Genomic DNA, 14,851 nt, shown 5'->3' with positions numbered 1-14,851 from the left:
AAGGATATTCGAGTCAAATTTTTCATCTCGACTATTCTTTTTTTTTCTTCTGCAGAATAAAGAAACGAGAGCATCCCCGTCTCTCGATCCTCTTTAGAATTTCAACTTTAAGTATAACTTGATTCTAATTTGAAAAGGGATAAGAAGAAAAATTCGCGTCGAAGCAAGGGTTCATCTTTTCAGGATATGATTTATCGCCACGTTTTAATCGATTTAATCGGCGTTTCGTTCGACGAACGGTTTAATTAGAGGGGCCGCCGATTTTCCAGCGGAGAGAAAACGTCCCTCCGCCGCTAGATGAACACGCCAGATACTTTGCAACCAGTTAGTCACCAGTTGGCCGTGCGCGCCGCTTTCATCAAGGTCGAGGATTTCTCCCTCGATTCTCTCCTTCTCCTGATAACGTCCAACCTGATCCCAAACACGGGGGGAGGGCAGGGGGGGGGTAGGGACTCCAGATTCTCCCAGTTTTTAAGAACAAGCCTCGCCGATTTCTCCACCAGACTCGTGCTTTTCTCTTTTCTCCACCGCGGAGGAGAAACGAGAACCTTCGTTCGTCGTTCCGTTCCTGCAAATTTTCGTTGCAGCGTCTGTATTTTGGAGGGTGGAGAATTTAAAGGAAGATTTTTAGTAGATTTCTAGTTTGTCACAAGAATACGTGAAAAGTAAAAGAGATGTGTAAGTATTAATTAATTTTTTCTTTTTTCACGATGTGAAGATTCCTTGTAAATATTATTATTTATCATTTTTTATTAATTATATTCCATCGATAGGATAGGATAGGCATTGTTGAAATACTTCAAACTAAATATTCATCGATCGTTTCGCAGTGAAATACATCTGACTCGCTCGATAAGATTCTTCCCTTCCATACAGATAAGACTGATTTACTTGTAAGTGCAATCCGTACACAGTCCACGTTCTTATAACCATCTTGACGGCCGTTGCGAGCGTCAATGAAAGTGAAGTTTCTGGCTCGCGTTTATTTCGAGGTTGAATAATGGATGCAACGTGATACAAAGTACGAAATATAGAAATAAATCGAATATATAAGAAGTTAAATGTCGCATTCTTAATGCGTGTGTCACGAATATTTAAATATTCGTGTTTAAATATTCATTGGAAGAAAATTTTATATTCAATCGGAGGAAATATTCTTCTCCAAGCGTATATCTTGGTGAATATCAAAATTTTACTTCAAACAATTTAATTTATATATTACTTTACTTCTAAAACAATTTCTATCTAATCGAGTTGAGGAAAAAATCTGTTTTAGAAGAAATTGATTAATGGTGGATTCTATTTCTCCTATTTATACGAGATTTCCTCAGAATTGTATTCATAGGAGAGAGAGAGAGAGAGAGGCACGAACGAAGGTCTAATCATAGGTTTCTCGATATTGGGGGCGGTCTTTAATGCACAATGCATCGGTATAGGTCAGGTAAACCTCGTCTATGGATCTATGGCTTTCATCTTGGAAAATACAACAACGATTAAATCATTAATCTTCTAATCGCACACAACACTCCGTAACCAGGATTGGTTTCTTTTGTCATTTTAATCGTATTCTTCGAATAATCGATCGTTTCTCACGCCAGTTTCACCATTCGCACACATTTTAATTCACTTTTCGATCGTCTAGTAATAACCAAATTAAGTTGTTTCACAGATTTCAACTTTCTTCCTTTCTCCAAAATATCCATCCTTCCTCCTCTTCCTTCTCCTCCATTCAATTAATCCATATCGAGCAAAGAGATGAAGATTTTCATTTGGAACGCGCTTTCCAAATCGAATCCACTCCTTGCCAACGAGCCACTTAATCCAGTAGACGATCCACCGATTAGTCGGACAGTTCCTCTCGGTGGAATGCAACGTTGACTCTCTCACTGAGAACTTTCACTCGAGCGAGTGCTTTCACTCCAGCGTGCCGCACCTGTCCACCTTTTTTTCAATTAAACGCAACTCGTCTCGCTCTCGATCGAGACTCGTTGCATTTTCGGCTCGATCGTGCCTCGCACCTGTGCGCGATATCGAGAGATCGATTCCACGCTTAGATCGCTTAACCTAGCACTCTCCCTCTCTCTCTCTCCCTCTCTTCCTGCATTGAAATAGCTCCAATACCTCGATCCCGTTTCACACTGATAATCAATGAACGTGAACGAATGAAGTTTTACGTATCGTAGATTCAAAACTTGTTGAAAAAATTTTAGAAATTTTTATATATACAGAGAATTTATCTTAATTTATCGCGAAAATTCCATTTATCGCCACTTTGAAATCGGTTTCAGCTCGAGTCCGAATAAACGGATAATCGTTCGATCTCGCTGTCACATCGTCGTCCGTTGCCTAAGATTCGCGATACCGTGGCGGATCATGAAGAAGCCGATCGATCGAGAATACGAGCCACGAAAGAGAGAGAGAGAGAGACTAGGAAGCGGAGGTTCGATTCGATTATCCTGGATCGAGGGTGGAAGAAATTAGGGTAACGATTTTAATTAATACCTTCCTCTTCGAGGACGAAAGGGGGCGGAGGTTTTCTGAGCGTGATACGTACGGTAAATTGATATATTCGCGCAAGAGGAAAAGCAAGACGACGGTAGCCTACATTCTTGATAAGACACCGTGACTAAACGTCGGCCTCGCCGCTCGTTATGGACGGTTAAGTGGTATCGAAGATAATCGATAACCAGGAAGTGTGGCTACGTATGCGGGAATAGTTTCCCCGGGAGAGCATCGAGCGTGGATAACAGATCTCGATGGCAAGGTTGATTCGAAGGTTGGGTTGAACGGGTTCGATGAAATATGTAGTATAGGATTGCAGCGATCGAGATGGATCGTGGATTGTGTATTGTGGATCAATTTGTTTTGTCTTTTTTTTTTTTTTTAAGACGCCTGTTGCACACAAAAATTATTATGGGAAATTTAATCCTTTCGGACATCGTTCTTAAGGGTGGCGTCGAGTTTAAAATTTTCGAAGAGTTTCAATTCTTTTGCCGAGTTTAATGGCGGTCGTAAAAAGGATATTTAACACAGTGGCAGCAAATTTAAAATTGTTTTCCAAGAGTTAGCTACTTGCGTTTTTATTCGTGTAAAAAATTAATTCCAAGCGGCGTCTCATCAGCAACTTTTATGTATTTTATTACTAGCCTCTTTTTCGATCATTTCGATTCGAGTATCTCGGTATTCCAAAGTTGGAGGAATTATTCGTTCGTAAAAAAAAAAAAAAAAAAAAAAAAAGAAATCATCAACCTATAATTATTCTTTCGTCTCCAGTTAAAAGACAGGGCTGTCTATCTCGAGGACATCATCGAAATCATCAGAAACTCTTCACCTCGTTTCGATCGATGAAAGCTAATTTTTGAAAGTTCCACAGGATTGTGATTGTTCGAGAAGACAATTTAAGAAGATGATTAAATAAAATTGAAAGTTGGAAAGATGAGGCTGGTATCCCAGTGGAGGAAATAGGATGGGCCGTTCGATCGGGGAATCGTCGGCGAGGTCAGGTTACCGGTTGGGGTCAGATTGGTCCCTTCAGCAACCTCGCCCATTCTCCGCTCGGCACACGGGGGCCCAAGTGATAGCCTATGCTCGGTAGCCACGCCACGCTGTGGCCACGCCACGCGAGAATCGTGAGGTAAACACGGACACACGGAGTTGAGAGAAGATACAAGCTGATCGGTGACCAGGAAGTTGGCGCGGGAAGTCGGGGACATTCGGTTACCAACGTGTCACGAACACCTTCGATTCTGATTCCTTTCCGTGATGACGGCCTACTTGCATCTGTGACGACTCGTTTTTTCTTTTTCTTCTTCTTCGAACGAGTGTAATTTCTTAATGATTATTTAAACGAATCCTCATTTCCAAAGAGGACGAAGAAATTCGAATCGCGATTTTTTTAATTAAACCACTTTGTTTCAACTATTTCAGAGTTTGAACAACTTCGGTCAGTTCGAAAGTATCAAGCTTGAATTTGATTTATCTGTTATTTGGACGGTTATATATATTACATATTCATATTTTATCGCAATCCTCCAAAAAATTACTCGAGATCCTCTCCAATTGACTCGAAGAAGCCTCGAGAAGTGAAACGAAAGCAGGTTCTCTTTCGAGGGTGTCGTTCGAATTCTCCCCCTCCCCTCACTTTCCCCCCAATTTATTTCCTCGTATATATATATCGTACGTTTTAATAGCCTTATCGGCTCCGCTCTGAATCGCGATGGTATCGTGGATCGACATCAACCGCGCATCAACGCGTCTCTGCCCCCGCCGATAATAAATTCGTCGGCCGCGCTCTGGATCCCCCCCCCCTCGTCGACCGCTCTCCAACTTCCGTAATCGATGGATCTGCGTGGAGCGATCGCGCCGCGATACGAACGCCGGTGATTTCAACGCTCGCGGAGGAAACGTTAAGGAGGGGGAGGAATGTTAAATAGGAATCGTGACGCTTTCTTTTTTCTTTTAAATTTCTGTTATTCCGAGGAAATACGAGTCGAGCGATTTTGTTGGGAAAATTGCGCGAGTGTTTCTTTTATTTTTTTAGATAGAGAAGAAGGAGATTCGTGTTTTTTTGCAGCAACATCGAGGGTGTATCGATGTTCTGGAAATTCTAGATCGAAGTGAACTTGTCTTCGTGAAATAAAATTGAAAATTAAAGGGATATGCCAGGGATATGGATAGTATATGACCGATTATTTGGAAAAGTTTTCCTTTTGTGTATAAAGTTACGTGTATATATTCAGTTTCGAGGGGAATTAAGGAATTCGATAAATCAAAAAAAAAAGTATTCAATCTTGCGGATACGTGGTCGCGTTTATGTAACTTGCGAGATATAGAAACTTTGGCATACGAGTGGTAAGATTTACAGTAACGATTGCGCTCAGTGTTTATGACACGCCGTGTGAAACGATACTATAATAGGATTGTACCGGTGAAAAGAGAAGTTTCGGATTAATGTTTCGGCTGTGAGCATTGTGTATATATATAAGTGGCGTACACGATGCGTAAAGTTTCGAGTCGAGAGAAAATTGTGTCTCTGGTTTTGTCTTTACCCGTACGATTTACATGTAGCGACGTAACGAGATACATGAATCATATCGAAACGCTCTATTGTATTCTCCTCTCTCTTGTTTTTACGACTTGGCTGTATATTTCTCTTATCTGTGCATCGTTGTACACGGTGCGCAATACGCGGAAAGCGCTTCCACTCTAATTAGGCGCACCAAACTTCTTCGTAAATTCTCTCTCGTGATATTAAACGCATTATTAACGGGATCAGAATTTTACGGTTTATGAAATATTCCCTCGATAAAATTCAATCATTATATTACAAACGAACACTGTTCCAAATATTTTTCGTCTGGAATGAAAAAACAAAAACTGTGTCTCTCGAAAGAGTGTTTCATCCACAATTATTACAAATTTGCCCAATTTCTTCCTATCTCAACGCGAACGTGAAAATTTAAAGCGTTGGTCGGCGTTAACGCGAATATATATTGGATGTGGAATAACGTCGAGGGGAATCGGAGACGCGTCTGCCAAGAGCGTGTCTAAGCGTTCTCTGGATCGTGGCGACGCGAAATTCCGCGTGTCACCGGTGACAAAGTGGTATGTTCACCTTTTTTACCGCGCCTCCCCTCGAGGAAGCGTCCCGTCCCGCATGATCGACGCGAGTCCGGTGCCGCGCCGATGAAACCAGAAGTCCTTGATCCGTGGGCGATGCAAAACGATCGTCTCTACACCCGGAAGAAGGTGCGGTAGGTCGGCGTTCCTCCAACTTGCCTCTGTTTGCTCGTCCATCTTTTACGCTTATGCGTATATTTACGCTTATTTTTTTTTTTTTTCCGAAAAAATATATGTCGATTCAAGAGGAAACCATTTAACCTTTTCTCGTGAGTCATTCGTACGGTGAAAAAGGAACGGACAAATTTAAGATTTTAAAAGATCCGTTCTTTTTTTGAAAAAATATACATCGATTCAAGAGGAAACCATTTAATCTTTTTTTCTCGTGAATCATCCGTATGGTGAAAAAGGAACGAAGAGAACAAATTTAAAAGACTCTGTTCCTTTTTTTTTTTTTAAAAATACCAAAAATCGTTGTATAGAAAAATTGTACGTAACGCGGAATATTTCCATCGATGGACGTTTCAACGATACTCGTTCGGTGTGGAAAAATTGAAAGAAGAGAAACGAGCGGTGTCGAGTTTCCGTGTAACTTGTCCACTTGCTCGAATCGACGTTAACGCGCCTGTCCTAAGAAGCGAACCCTGTTTCCCCGTTGTTCTTTATCGTTCCTGGAAAAGCGCACACGGTTGGCGGACAGGTACAAGTGTTAAAAGAATGGGCCTGGTCGTTATCGTAACCACCGTTGGAACCACCATCCACTGATTTTACTCATCGATGATCGAAACGAACGGAACGAAACGGGTTGAACCAGAAACAGCGTGGCCGGTGTTAACGACCGGCTGTTCGAACCAGGAAGAAGTGGTGGTGTGGTAGGTCAGGAATAATGCGGGCCCCTTCGAAATTACATTCCCTTTTTCCCCTCTACTTCGTTCCTATTCCTCCATTTCTTAAAAATTTGGAACAATCCAAGTCCCTTTATCCTTTTTTCAGCGAGGAAAAATCTTTTCCCTTCCCTTCAGGAATTTTCATTTTCATTCGCTCGAGTCCTTCCAGGCGAGGCTAGATTTCCACGAGGAAGAGATTACGTCGCTTTCTCTCGCGCCGTCTCAATCCCGCGGCATTGTTCGGCTTCTTCTTCTTCTTCTTCTTCTTCTTCCTCTTCCTCCAGATCTTCCCACGCACGTGCCTCTTCTGTACTCCTCGCTACGAGGCCCGCTGAATAATTACCAGATGAAGATACCGCCGCCTCGTGTAGGTTGAAATCTCTCTCTCTCTCTCTCGCCTCTTCCTTCTCCTCCTCGATTTTGCAACGGTACCGAACGCCGATGACGAGGAGGAGAAGGACGACGCGACGATCGGCCCACGATCGAGGCTTCCTCGACCCTTGGTGAACCGTAACCGCTTCCAGCCTCCCCCAAAGCGGCGCAGGAAACGCGCGTTTCCCTCGTAGGATTGCGGCCCACGCGAAAAAAAAGAAAAAGAGGGCCTCGATGGGTATGGAGTCACCATGGGTGGATGGTTTTCAACGAGTTGTCGGGGCGATAATCGAACGCGGGAATTTGGAGCACGATAGCAATTAGAGGAGGGGAGAGAATGAAAATGTACGTGTTGAAGAAGGTTAAACGAGTGCAAGTATCTTACTGGCTGATCGTGTATATGGTGGTTTATATCTTGTTATGGCTGCTTATATTCGAAGCAATCGTTGGATTGTTGGTTTTTTGAAGAAAAATTCGTGTTTCTATCATTGTTGGTTAAAATTTTGGATTGGACGAAACTTAGGAACTCTGTTATGTAGAATGGAACGTGTATACGTGAAATAAAGAAATTTATGAAATTATGAGAGAGAAAGGTAATTTTCAATTTTCTTTTTCGAAAAAAGATTCGATGTATTTAATGGCACGGAGAATATAATGGTCCATTAAACTAATAGAAAGCGAGAAAGTTATTGAAAATAGCCGTGGCGAATTCCGAACGTTTAATTCTCTTTGCTTAGAAATTGGCTTGGATATTTGACGTGGGACGAAAAATAAAAGGAAAAGGGAAAAGGGAAAAGAATATTAACACGTGAAAGTATAAAAGATGGGAGTACTATTCGTTGGTAGACCAACCTAGCCAGATCCTTCTTTATAGAGTGGAAGCATAAAAGTAAGCCTCTCAGGAAGAAGAGAAGTGAGAACTGAGCGCAACGCAACAGTAGTTTACGATGATAACCTGTCATTTCGACATTTTACGAAGTGGATGAAACACGAGCGTTTTCTAAAAGTGTCATTCGTGTCTTGCACTTTCCTCTACGAAATCGAATGAACACGCGAGAAGAGAGATCAGGTCTCGAGCGAAAGGAGGGGAAGAAAAAAAAAAAAGAATCGCAACGGCGACTAACTTCTTCTTCTTCTTCTTCTTCTTCTTCTTTTTAAGCTTCGTTTCTAATTAACGGCCGCACAGTGTTAATTGTCCATGGCTTGTCGCTGTGGGAGATTTCTGCATGGATTGGGCAGAATTCAAGGGAATTCTTTTTCACTCGATATATGCAATATAAGCGTTTCCACGAAAACGCAACAGAGTGATCATCGAAAGTGAATTCTTCCCGTTCTCGGTCAAACAGTCTCTCTCGAGTTTCTAAAGCTATAAAAGATACCTCCATAAAGCCACTTTAAAAATTATCTATTTTAACTTTCGTCGTAAATTTTATCCGTGACGTTACATGTTAATTTTCACTCTATCTCAAAATTTTCTACTCTTTTTAACTCTTGTATTAATCTTGGCGAGAAACAACGTGTCATTCGTCAATAATAAAAACGGAAAGGCCACGTTTGAAAAAAGAATGAATGAAAATTTGGAAATATATTTGAATACACTACAGTTCAGCTAAAACAGGTTAATCGAATAAAACTCTCGATCGAAGTAAGTAATCCGGATCAAAGAATTCGTAAAAGTATCTCGTAATCTGAATTAAGTGTTACAAATTTCTTTTAAAATGTGGCATGTTCGACATATAGAATGTTGGATTATTCAAATTTTTCTGGAACGAAAAAAGAATTTCTGATAAAATTCGTCCGTAATTTTTATTATTTTCAATTGAGCAGAACACACGCTGATAATTCACTTTTATTTTCCAGAGATGGCAGAGAAGATGGTTCGTCCTGTACGACGACGGGGAGCTGACATACTCTGTGGACGAGCACGTGAGTTTCATTGAAAAAAAAAAAAAAAAAAAAAAACGAAAAAAAATACCATTTATCGTAAACCCAATTCTCGATTCGTCATCCTCGATGCACACGACCAATCGATTCGTCGTCGAAATCCATTTTGCACCTGACAAATCCCTTTAACCCGACCCACTACGGTTTCATTCAGCGAAAGTGATCCAACGAAAACGTTCAAACGTAAACAACGCGATCCCTTTCTTTAATACTCAAACGTTGTGCCAACCGGAATGGACTGTTCTTTATAACCTGTCGCTTTATAACGTCCATAATGGCCCTTTGTGCGCGAAGGACGTTCAGATACGTATCATTCAAAAAAAGGATAGTACGAGAACGAAAGTACGGTTGATTTATCGTCGAATTATCCTTTACAATGTACGGTCCCCAAAAGTCGTTCATTCATTCGTTCCCGTTACGTCGCTCGAGTCGTTCGAACGGGGGAAGAAACACTTTGGTCGAGTATCTCGCGAGACAAATTCTCTCCCTTGAGTTCTCTTACTAGTTAGTTGGATAAATTATGCAAAGCAGAATTTTTAGCTGGTAAATTGAGCTTCTTGTCATCTGATTCTTTTTGAAAAAAACGGTGGATGTTGGGATTTATTTAGCTCGAAAGAGTGAAAATTTAATTAATCGTTAAATTAGTAGATTTTTTGTTGTACAATCATTGAAACGTCGAAAAATTATTACATAATATTGCAAGTAAAATGTTCTTCGAAGTACAATTAAGAAATATTCGAGGATTTCTGTCGCTCTCTCCGCAAAGCGCGGCAAGTGGCGGACAGTTATCACCGTTGGGGAATCGTGAACTGTCAGCCCTGGAACGTTATGGCAGGCAGTGAATCAAAAGCTGCCCCTTGAAACGGCTTCCTCGAAGTCTGGGAGCTGGGCAGAGGTCGAAGTCAATTGTAGTCAGCGCCATCAATACTATCGACCAGTGTCCAGGCCGATGTGGTCGGCGGAAGCGGCGCGAATCTCGCGGTTAAAAACCCTTCCTCTCTGACGTCGATCACCGTGGTTACGTTGGAGAGTGTCAGAATTGATTTAAACGAGAATCGATGGCTGGTTAAAGACCGTGAATTCCCCGTCTTCCGCGAATTTTCTTCGAGAACAACTTGGATCAACGACAGATGGCGTTGACGATAATGGCGAAAATGGCGGTTTCTCTCTGAGATCGGATAAAAGATTTTTGATACACTTCAACTCTAATTATTATATTTCTAACAAAGAATTTGAAGAAAAAAGTTCAACGCTACAATTATACCAAGTTAAAAATGGTTAAATATAGTTATACGCGACGTATATAATTGCATCTCGAATAGAAATCCATGTTATCGATTTTGCAAAGAAGCACAGTTGGCCAATTTGATTTAATTCGTAGTTACAAAAACTTGCACTGAAAAATTAATAAACGAATCTCACGAGTATGTATAAATAGGATACCGTGAAGACACGCGAAACAAAAAAAAAACCCCCCTTAATAATTAGCGGCCATTAGCCGCGCCAACCTTTGAATTCGTAAACTTTAGAGGAATCTCAATCGTGGGAAAGGATCGTCTCGAGTCTCCTTTCTTTCCTTCCCATGATCCATTACGGAGGGGGGAAAAAGAAAAAGAAAAATAATAATAATATTGGTAACAATAAGTTTCGATCGAAAAAGTGTATCCAAGGACTCTCCCATGGTCGTCGCACAATGTCTCTTCCCATAATCTGGAAACGAAATTATCGTTTCGTGGCCGGTATCAACGTGGCAACAGAGCCGTCTCCCGCCGATCGACATTAACTCGTATACGTAAACGGACCGGTACTTAAGCCGCGTAGAGGTTCCCGTCCACACGAGACGGACATTAAAGGCTTAAAGGTTTCGCACGCCGATAAAAAGTTTACACGGCCAATAACGCGCTGCACCAAGATTGTCACTTTCCTTGGTCGAACGGTGCTACCATCGAACTTTATACCGGATACGATCGGTGTCTATTACAGGCTGTGGACACGCGAAAACGGAATTAAAATGATGCGGTGTAAAAAGGATTCGAGGATGGGCGTCGATCCATTTGTGCGACGACTCTCGGATCCGGTCGCGGTCCACCTTAAGGTGGTTCTCCATTCGTTTCGAGAATAATCTCGGCCGAAAAATGCGAGGAGATGATAAGCTGCACGTAGCACACGTAGCGTGTTTCTCGGACGAGGAGGAGAGTCGGCGGCCTTGAGACGGAATGTGAAATTGGGCTAACGGGTCCCAGTGGCCCTCTTGCGCATCGTTTTTTGCACGCAGATTTTTACCGATTTTTTTTCTTTTTTTTTTTTTTTGGAGAGAGAGAAAATTGGAATGTTGGAATATTTGTCTTCTTTTTCTTTGCGAAGTCGAGTTAAAATTAGCCTCGAATCGATTTAACGTGAAAACGTTTAGTTTGAATTCAACGATGGATCTGTTCCATGGTCTCTGGATTATCTGGTAAAGTAGATTGCGACACGGACGGATGAGATACGGATAATTCCTACGTACGATACGATGAATTTAAAATTCTTTCTTTGTAGAAAAGGGATCTAGATCGATCAGTGTGATGCCTCCATGTTCGTTTATTAATATTTATACGATGTAAAATGAGGAGAGAGAGAGAGAGAAAAAAAACACGAAGAAGGAAGAGACTAATCTTCGACCACCGCCTCCCCCTCACCCCGACTCGTTGAAACGAGCATCGCCTCGAACTTTCCCTTCGTCAAAAGCGGGGAAAATGGAGGGGAAGAGGAAATCATGGAAGCGTCCCGTAGCGAGCATTTATCAAGGTTGTTGGGAACGGGACAGGCGTAATCGTTGGACGGGGGATTGGCGCGGGCCCCAATAATCGATGGTTAATTGGAAATGGCATTTCTCAAGGGAGATCCTCTCGCTACCGTGCGTCGAATGGCCGCCTCGTATCTAAGCGAAATGGCCACCGGTGGCCAATTATGCAAATCCCTGTTGGTGGAGGGAAGGGATATTAATCGTTGGAATTGGAAACGATTAGCCGAGTTTCGCGTGAGCTGTTCTTTCGATTATCGAGAATTTTCTGTTCGAGTACGAGAATCGGGGAAAGAAATTGGATCGATCGATCCCGTTTAATTACGCCATAAAACCGCGAAACTTTTCTTTATCGCGGTACTTGTTCCTCTTCCTCTTCTTCCACTTTTTTTTTATCGTCTTCTTGTCTTCTTCTTCTTCTTCTTCTTCCTCCTCCTCTTTTTCTTCGTCGTCGCTTTCTTTCGTAGGACGGGCTCTCGAGGCGAGCCGATCACTCGTAGCGATTACCGGCCTCGCGCGCTCTACGCTCGGCTTGATTTACGCGCGCCTAATTAAATGAATTAGCCACTTGACACCGGTGTAAATTACGGCCTGATCGGGGTTCCTTGTGTTTATGTATGTTTGGATAGTGTCCGGCGTGAATTCGAACGGATAGCGGAATTGGCGAGAGAGGAGGGAAATTCTGAAGGTGGAATTTTGAAAATTTCTCGGATAGAGGATAATTTACTAAGAAATAAAAGTTAACGACACTTTTCACATGTAATCGTAAGAAATTCGGGAAAAAATAATCATCAGAAATAGATATATTTGACAAAACAGATACGAATGAAAGTTTACTTAAGATTTGATAATCGGAATGTTAATGATTAAAATTCGTCCAAATATCGTCCGAGAGGAGAAGAGATTGTGGCAGCCACATCTGTGTTGTTTACGGTTATTCGCAATTAAACGGTGCTCGAACGGCTCGGGCACCGTTACGATATTAACGCGGATAATAATGGACAGAATCGTAGGTGGAACAAAGGCGTCCTTAATGGCCGCGTTTTCCTCCCGGTTATTATTCGAGGCCGCTATTAACCGTGCATGGTTCATTAACATTTATCGGCGACGCGACTGTTGCGTCTCGCCGATGGCTATCGTTTAATTGGGGTCAACTGATTAACTCGCGTTTAGACGAGCCATCCGTGTAAGACAGTTCTCGAGGACGAGGGTGAGGGAGAAGAAAGAAGAGGAAAGAGGGGGAGGCGGAGTCCTCCCCTCCCTTGTTTTCCTATTGTTCGCCGTTGCCCGCTAATCGATCTCGTCATCTCGACGTCATCCGTGTTTCAGCAACCCTCTCCTCTTGCCGAACACACGTCCCCCTAATTAATCGCCGCGGATGCCGTGTACTCGGCTCGATCTCGATCGACGTTAACGGCACCGTGAAAACGATCCAAGTCGATCGGCCGCACTTTTGCTCGGCCGATTCGCGCCATTAAGCATGGCTGGCTGCACCCCGCCGCGATCTTTGCGCCTCCTCGTCGAGGAGGAGGGGCGTTGCTCGCGATCACGCTGCCGATAAAAGGGTACGGTTTTGGTATTTAAGAGACTTTCCAGCGTCGAGAGATATTTCTCTAGTCTAGGAGCTGGAATTATCGAGGTTTATAAAGTTTGTAAAGATTCGAAGGTAGACGACGGATCGACAGGTTGTTTTTTCGTTTATCGTTCATCTTTCGAGTGATCATCTTTCTCGATCGATCACGATTTTCTACATTTTAATGTAATGTAACGTGTGTGGATATAAAGCGGCGAGTATTTCTCGTTCGCGAAACTGAGTGAATCTCACGGAACACGTCCATAAAATATCTCTCGATGCGGGAATCGAGAAACCGTTGAGCCAAGCGCACCGCTAGAGCCAAGAATTAGACACGGACCAGGTGTCTGAACGCGACAGGATCGTTAATTTTCCCGCGCCGGTTCAATCGGCTCCGTTTCCAATCGTATTTCGTATACACGCCTTCCCGCGTTGGAATGCAGCCATAACGATTGGATTTTTGGGGAAACGGTACCGTTACCGCGTGTCTTGGAAGGTCAGCCGAGGAGGTTGAACGAGCAGGTGCAAACTCGCGTCGTTAATTTCCTCCGCGTTCGATGCATCTCGTCGATTTTAACAATTTGATTCAATGCTCAACTCCATTGGACGTGAATACAATACGATGCGATGGATAAAAATGTTTGCGTGATTCGATAATTTTCGAAATGATATTCGACGCATAATCCTACATTTCGTTATTACATTCTGAACACTCTTGTCACCTTGATATATTCTTCTTATAATAAAAAATACGAAGGGGGTTAACTCCAGTTCTTCTATCAATTTATCAAACTCGGATCGACCCATTCACACTCCCCTCCCCCCATACGGATCGATTCACCCTGTACACGTGTATACATACACACGGTTACATTCAAGCGGTTACTTCCTCGTGAGATAAACCAGCCTCCTCCTCCTCCTCCTCCTCCTCCCCCAATATAACCCATCCCGGCATAACTTCCTCGCCGAGACTCGTTATCTCGCCACGTTCCTCGCCTCGGTTGACACACCGGACGAGGCGGTTACGTAAGGCAAGTGCCGCGGATTAAACAACAACTGGCGGAGTATTTGCGCGTGAATGCGCCGTGTTGAACGCAAATCCGTGTATTAATATCGATGCGACGTGATAGCCGGCCGACGAGGAGAACAAGGGAAGGAGGAGCGGGGAAGGACGAGTAAACAGAGATTGCTTCCGATACCTGGTTTGATTTTGACGACGAGAGGGAGGGGGGGGAGGAGGAAGAAGGATGAAAGAGGAAGGAGACGCGCGTCCGACTATTTTCCCCGATTAATCCGGGATTAAATTGGTTCAACGAGTAAGTTAAGCGTTGCCAGAGAAGTCTCGCGCCCCTTTTTCGATTCGAAATTTGAATTACATGGAAAGTGGGATCTCAATTGAGATTTCTACGCGCGACTTCGCAGAACGAAGAATCGATCGATTTCTATAAAATTCTTCGACAATCCTCTAATGAAAATTAACGAACGATAAATTATAGGAAAACGAAATCGTAGAAGCTCTTTAAAATTTTTTCTAAGAAAACATCTCTACAATTGTTCTCCAACAAAAAAAAAAAAAAAAACCATCGAAGGTATAAAAATATCGAAGATATCATCCTCGATGGAACGATTTCGTCGAATCGACGAAAGAATCAATTCTATCCAGACGGTCGAATC

The 14,851-nt window shown here is 42.7% G+C and overlaps 1 protein-coding gene across 6 annotated transcripts in view; it reads left to right on the top strand.

The window, feature by feature from the left end:
- Positions 1–14,851, top strand: part of osp (myosin phosphatase Rho interacting protein outspread) — a 184,306-nt gene that overhangs the window by 94,452 nt on the left and 75,003 nt on the right. For all 6 annotated transcript variants that reach the window (XM_086909668.1, XM_086909666.1, XM_086909664.1 and 3 more), the window contains exon 3: positions 8,739–8,804. In XM_086909668.1, the coding sequence (XP_086765794.1) occupies positions 8,739–8,804 (66 nt within the window). The remainder of the gene's footprint in view (positions 1–8,738; positions 8,805–14,851) is intronic.

This window comes from Apis florea, unplaced genomic scaffold (assembly GCF_048593485.1).
Source record: "Apis florea isolate Af1SG1 unplaced genomic scaffold, ASM4859348v1 contig_3158_pilon, whole genome shotgun sequence".
NCBI lineage: Eukaryota > Metazoa > Arthropoda > Insecta > Hymenoptera > Apidae > Apis > Apis florea.
The sequence above is the reverse complement of the archived record's forward strand: the minus strand, read 5'-3'. Positions and strand labels throughout refer to the sequence as shown.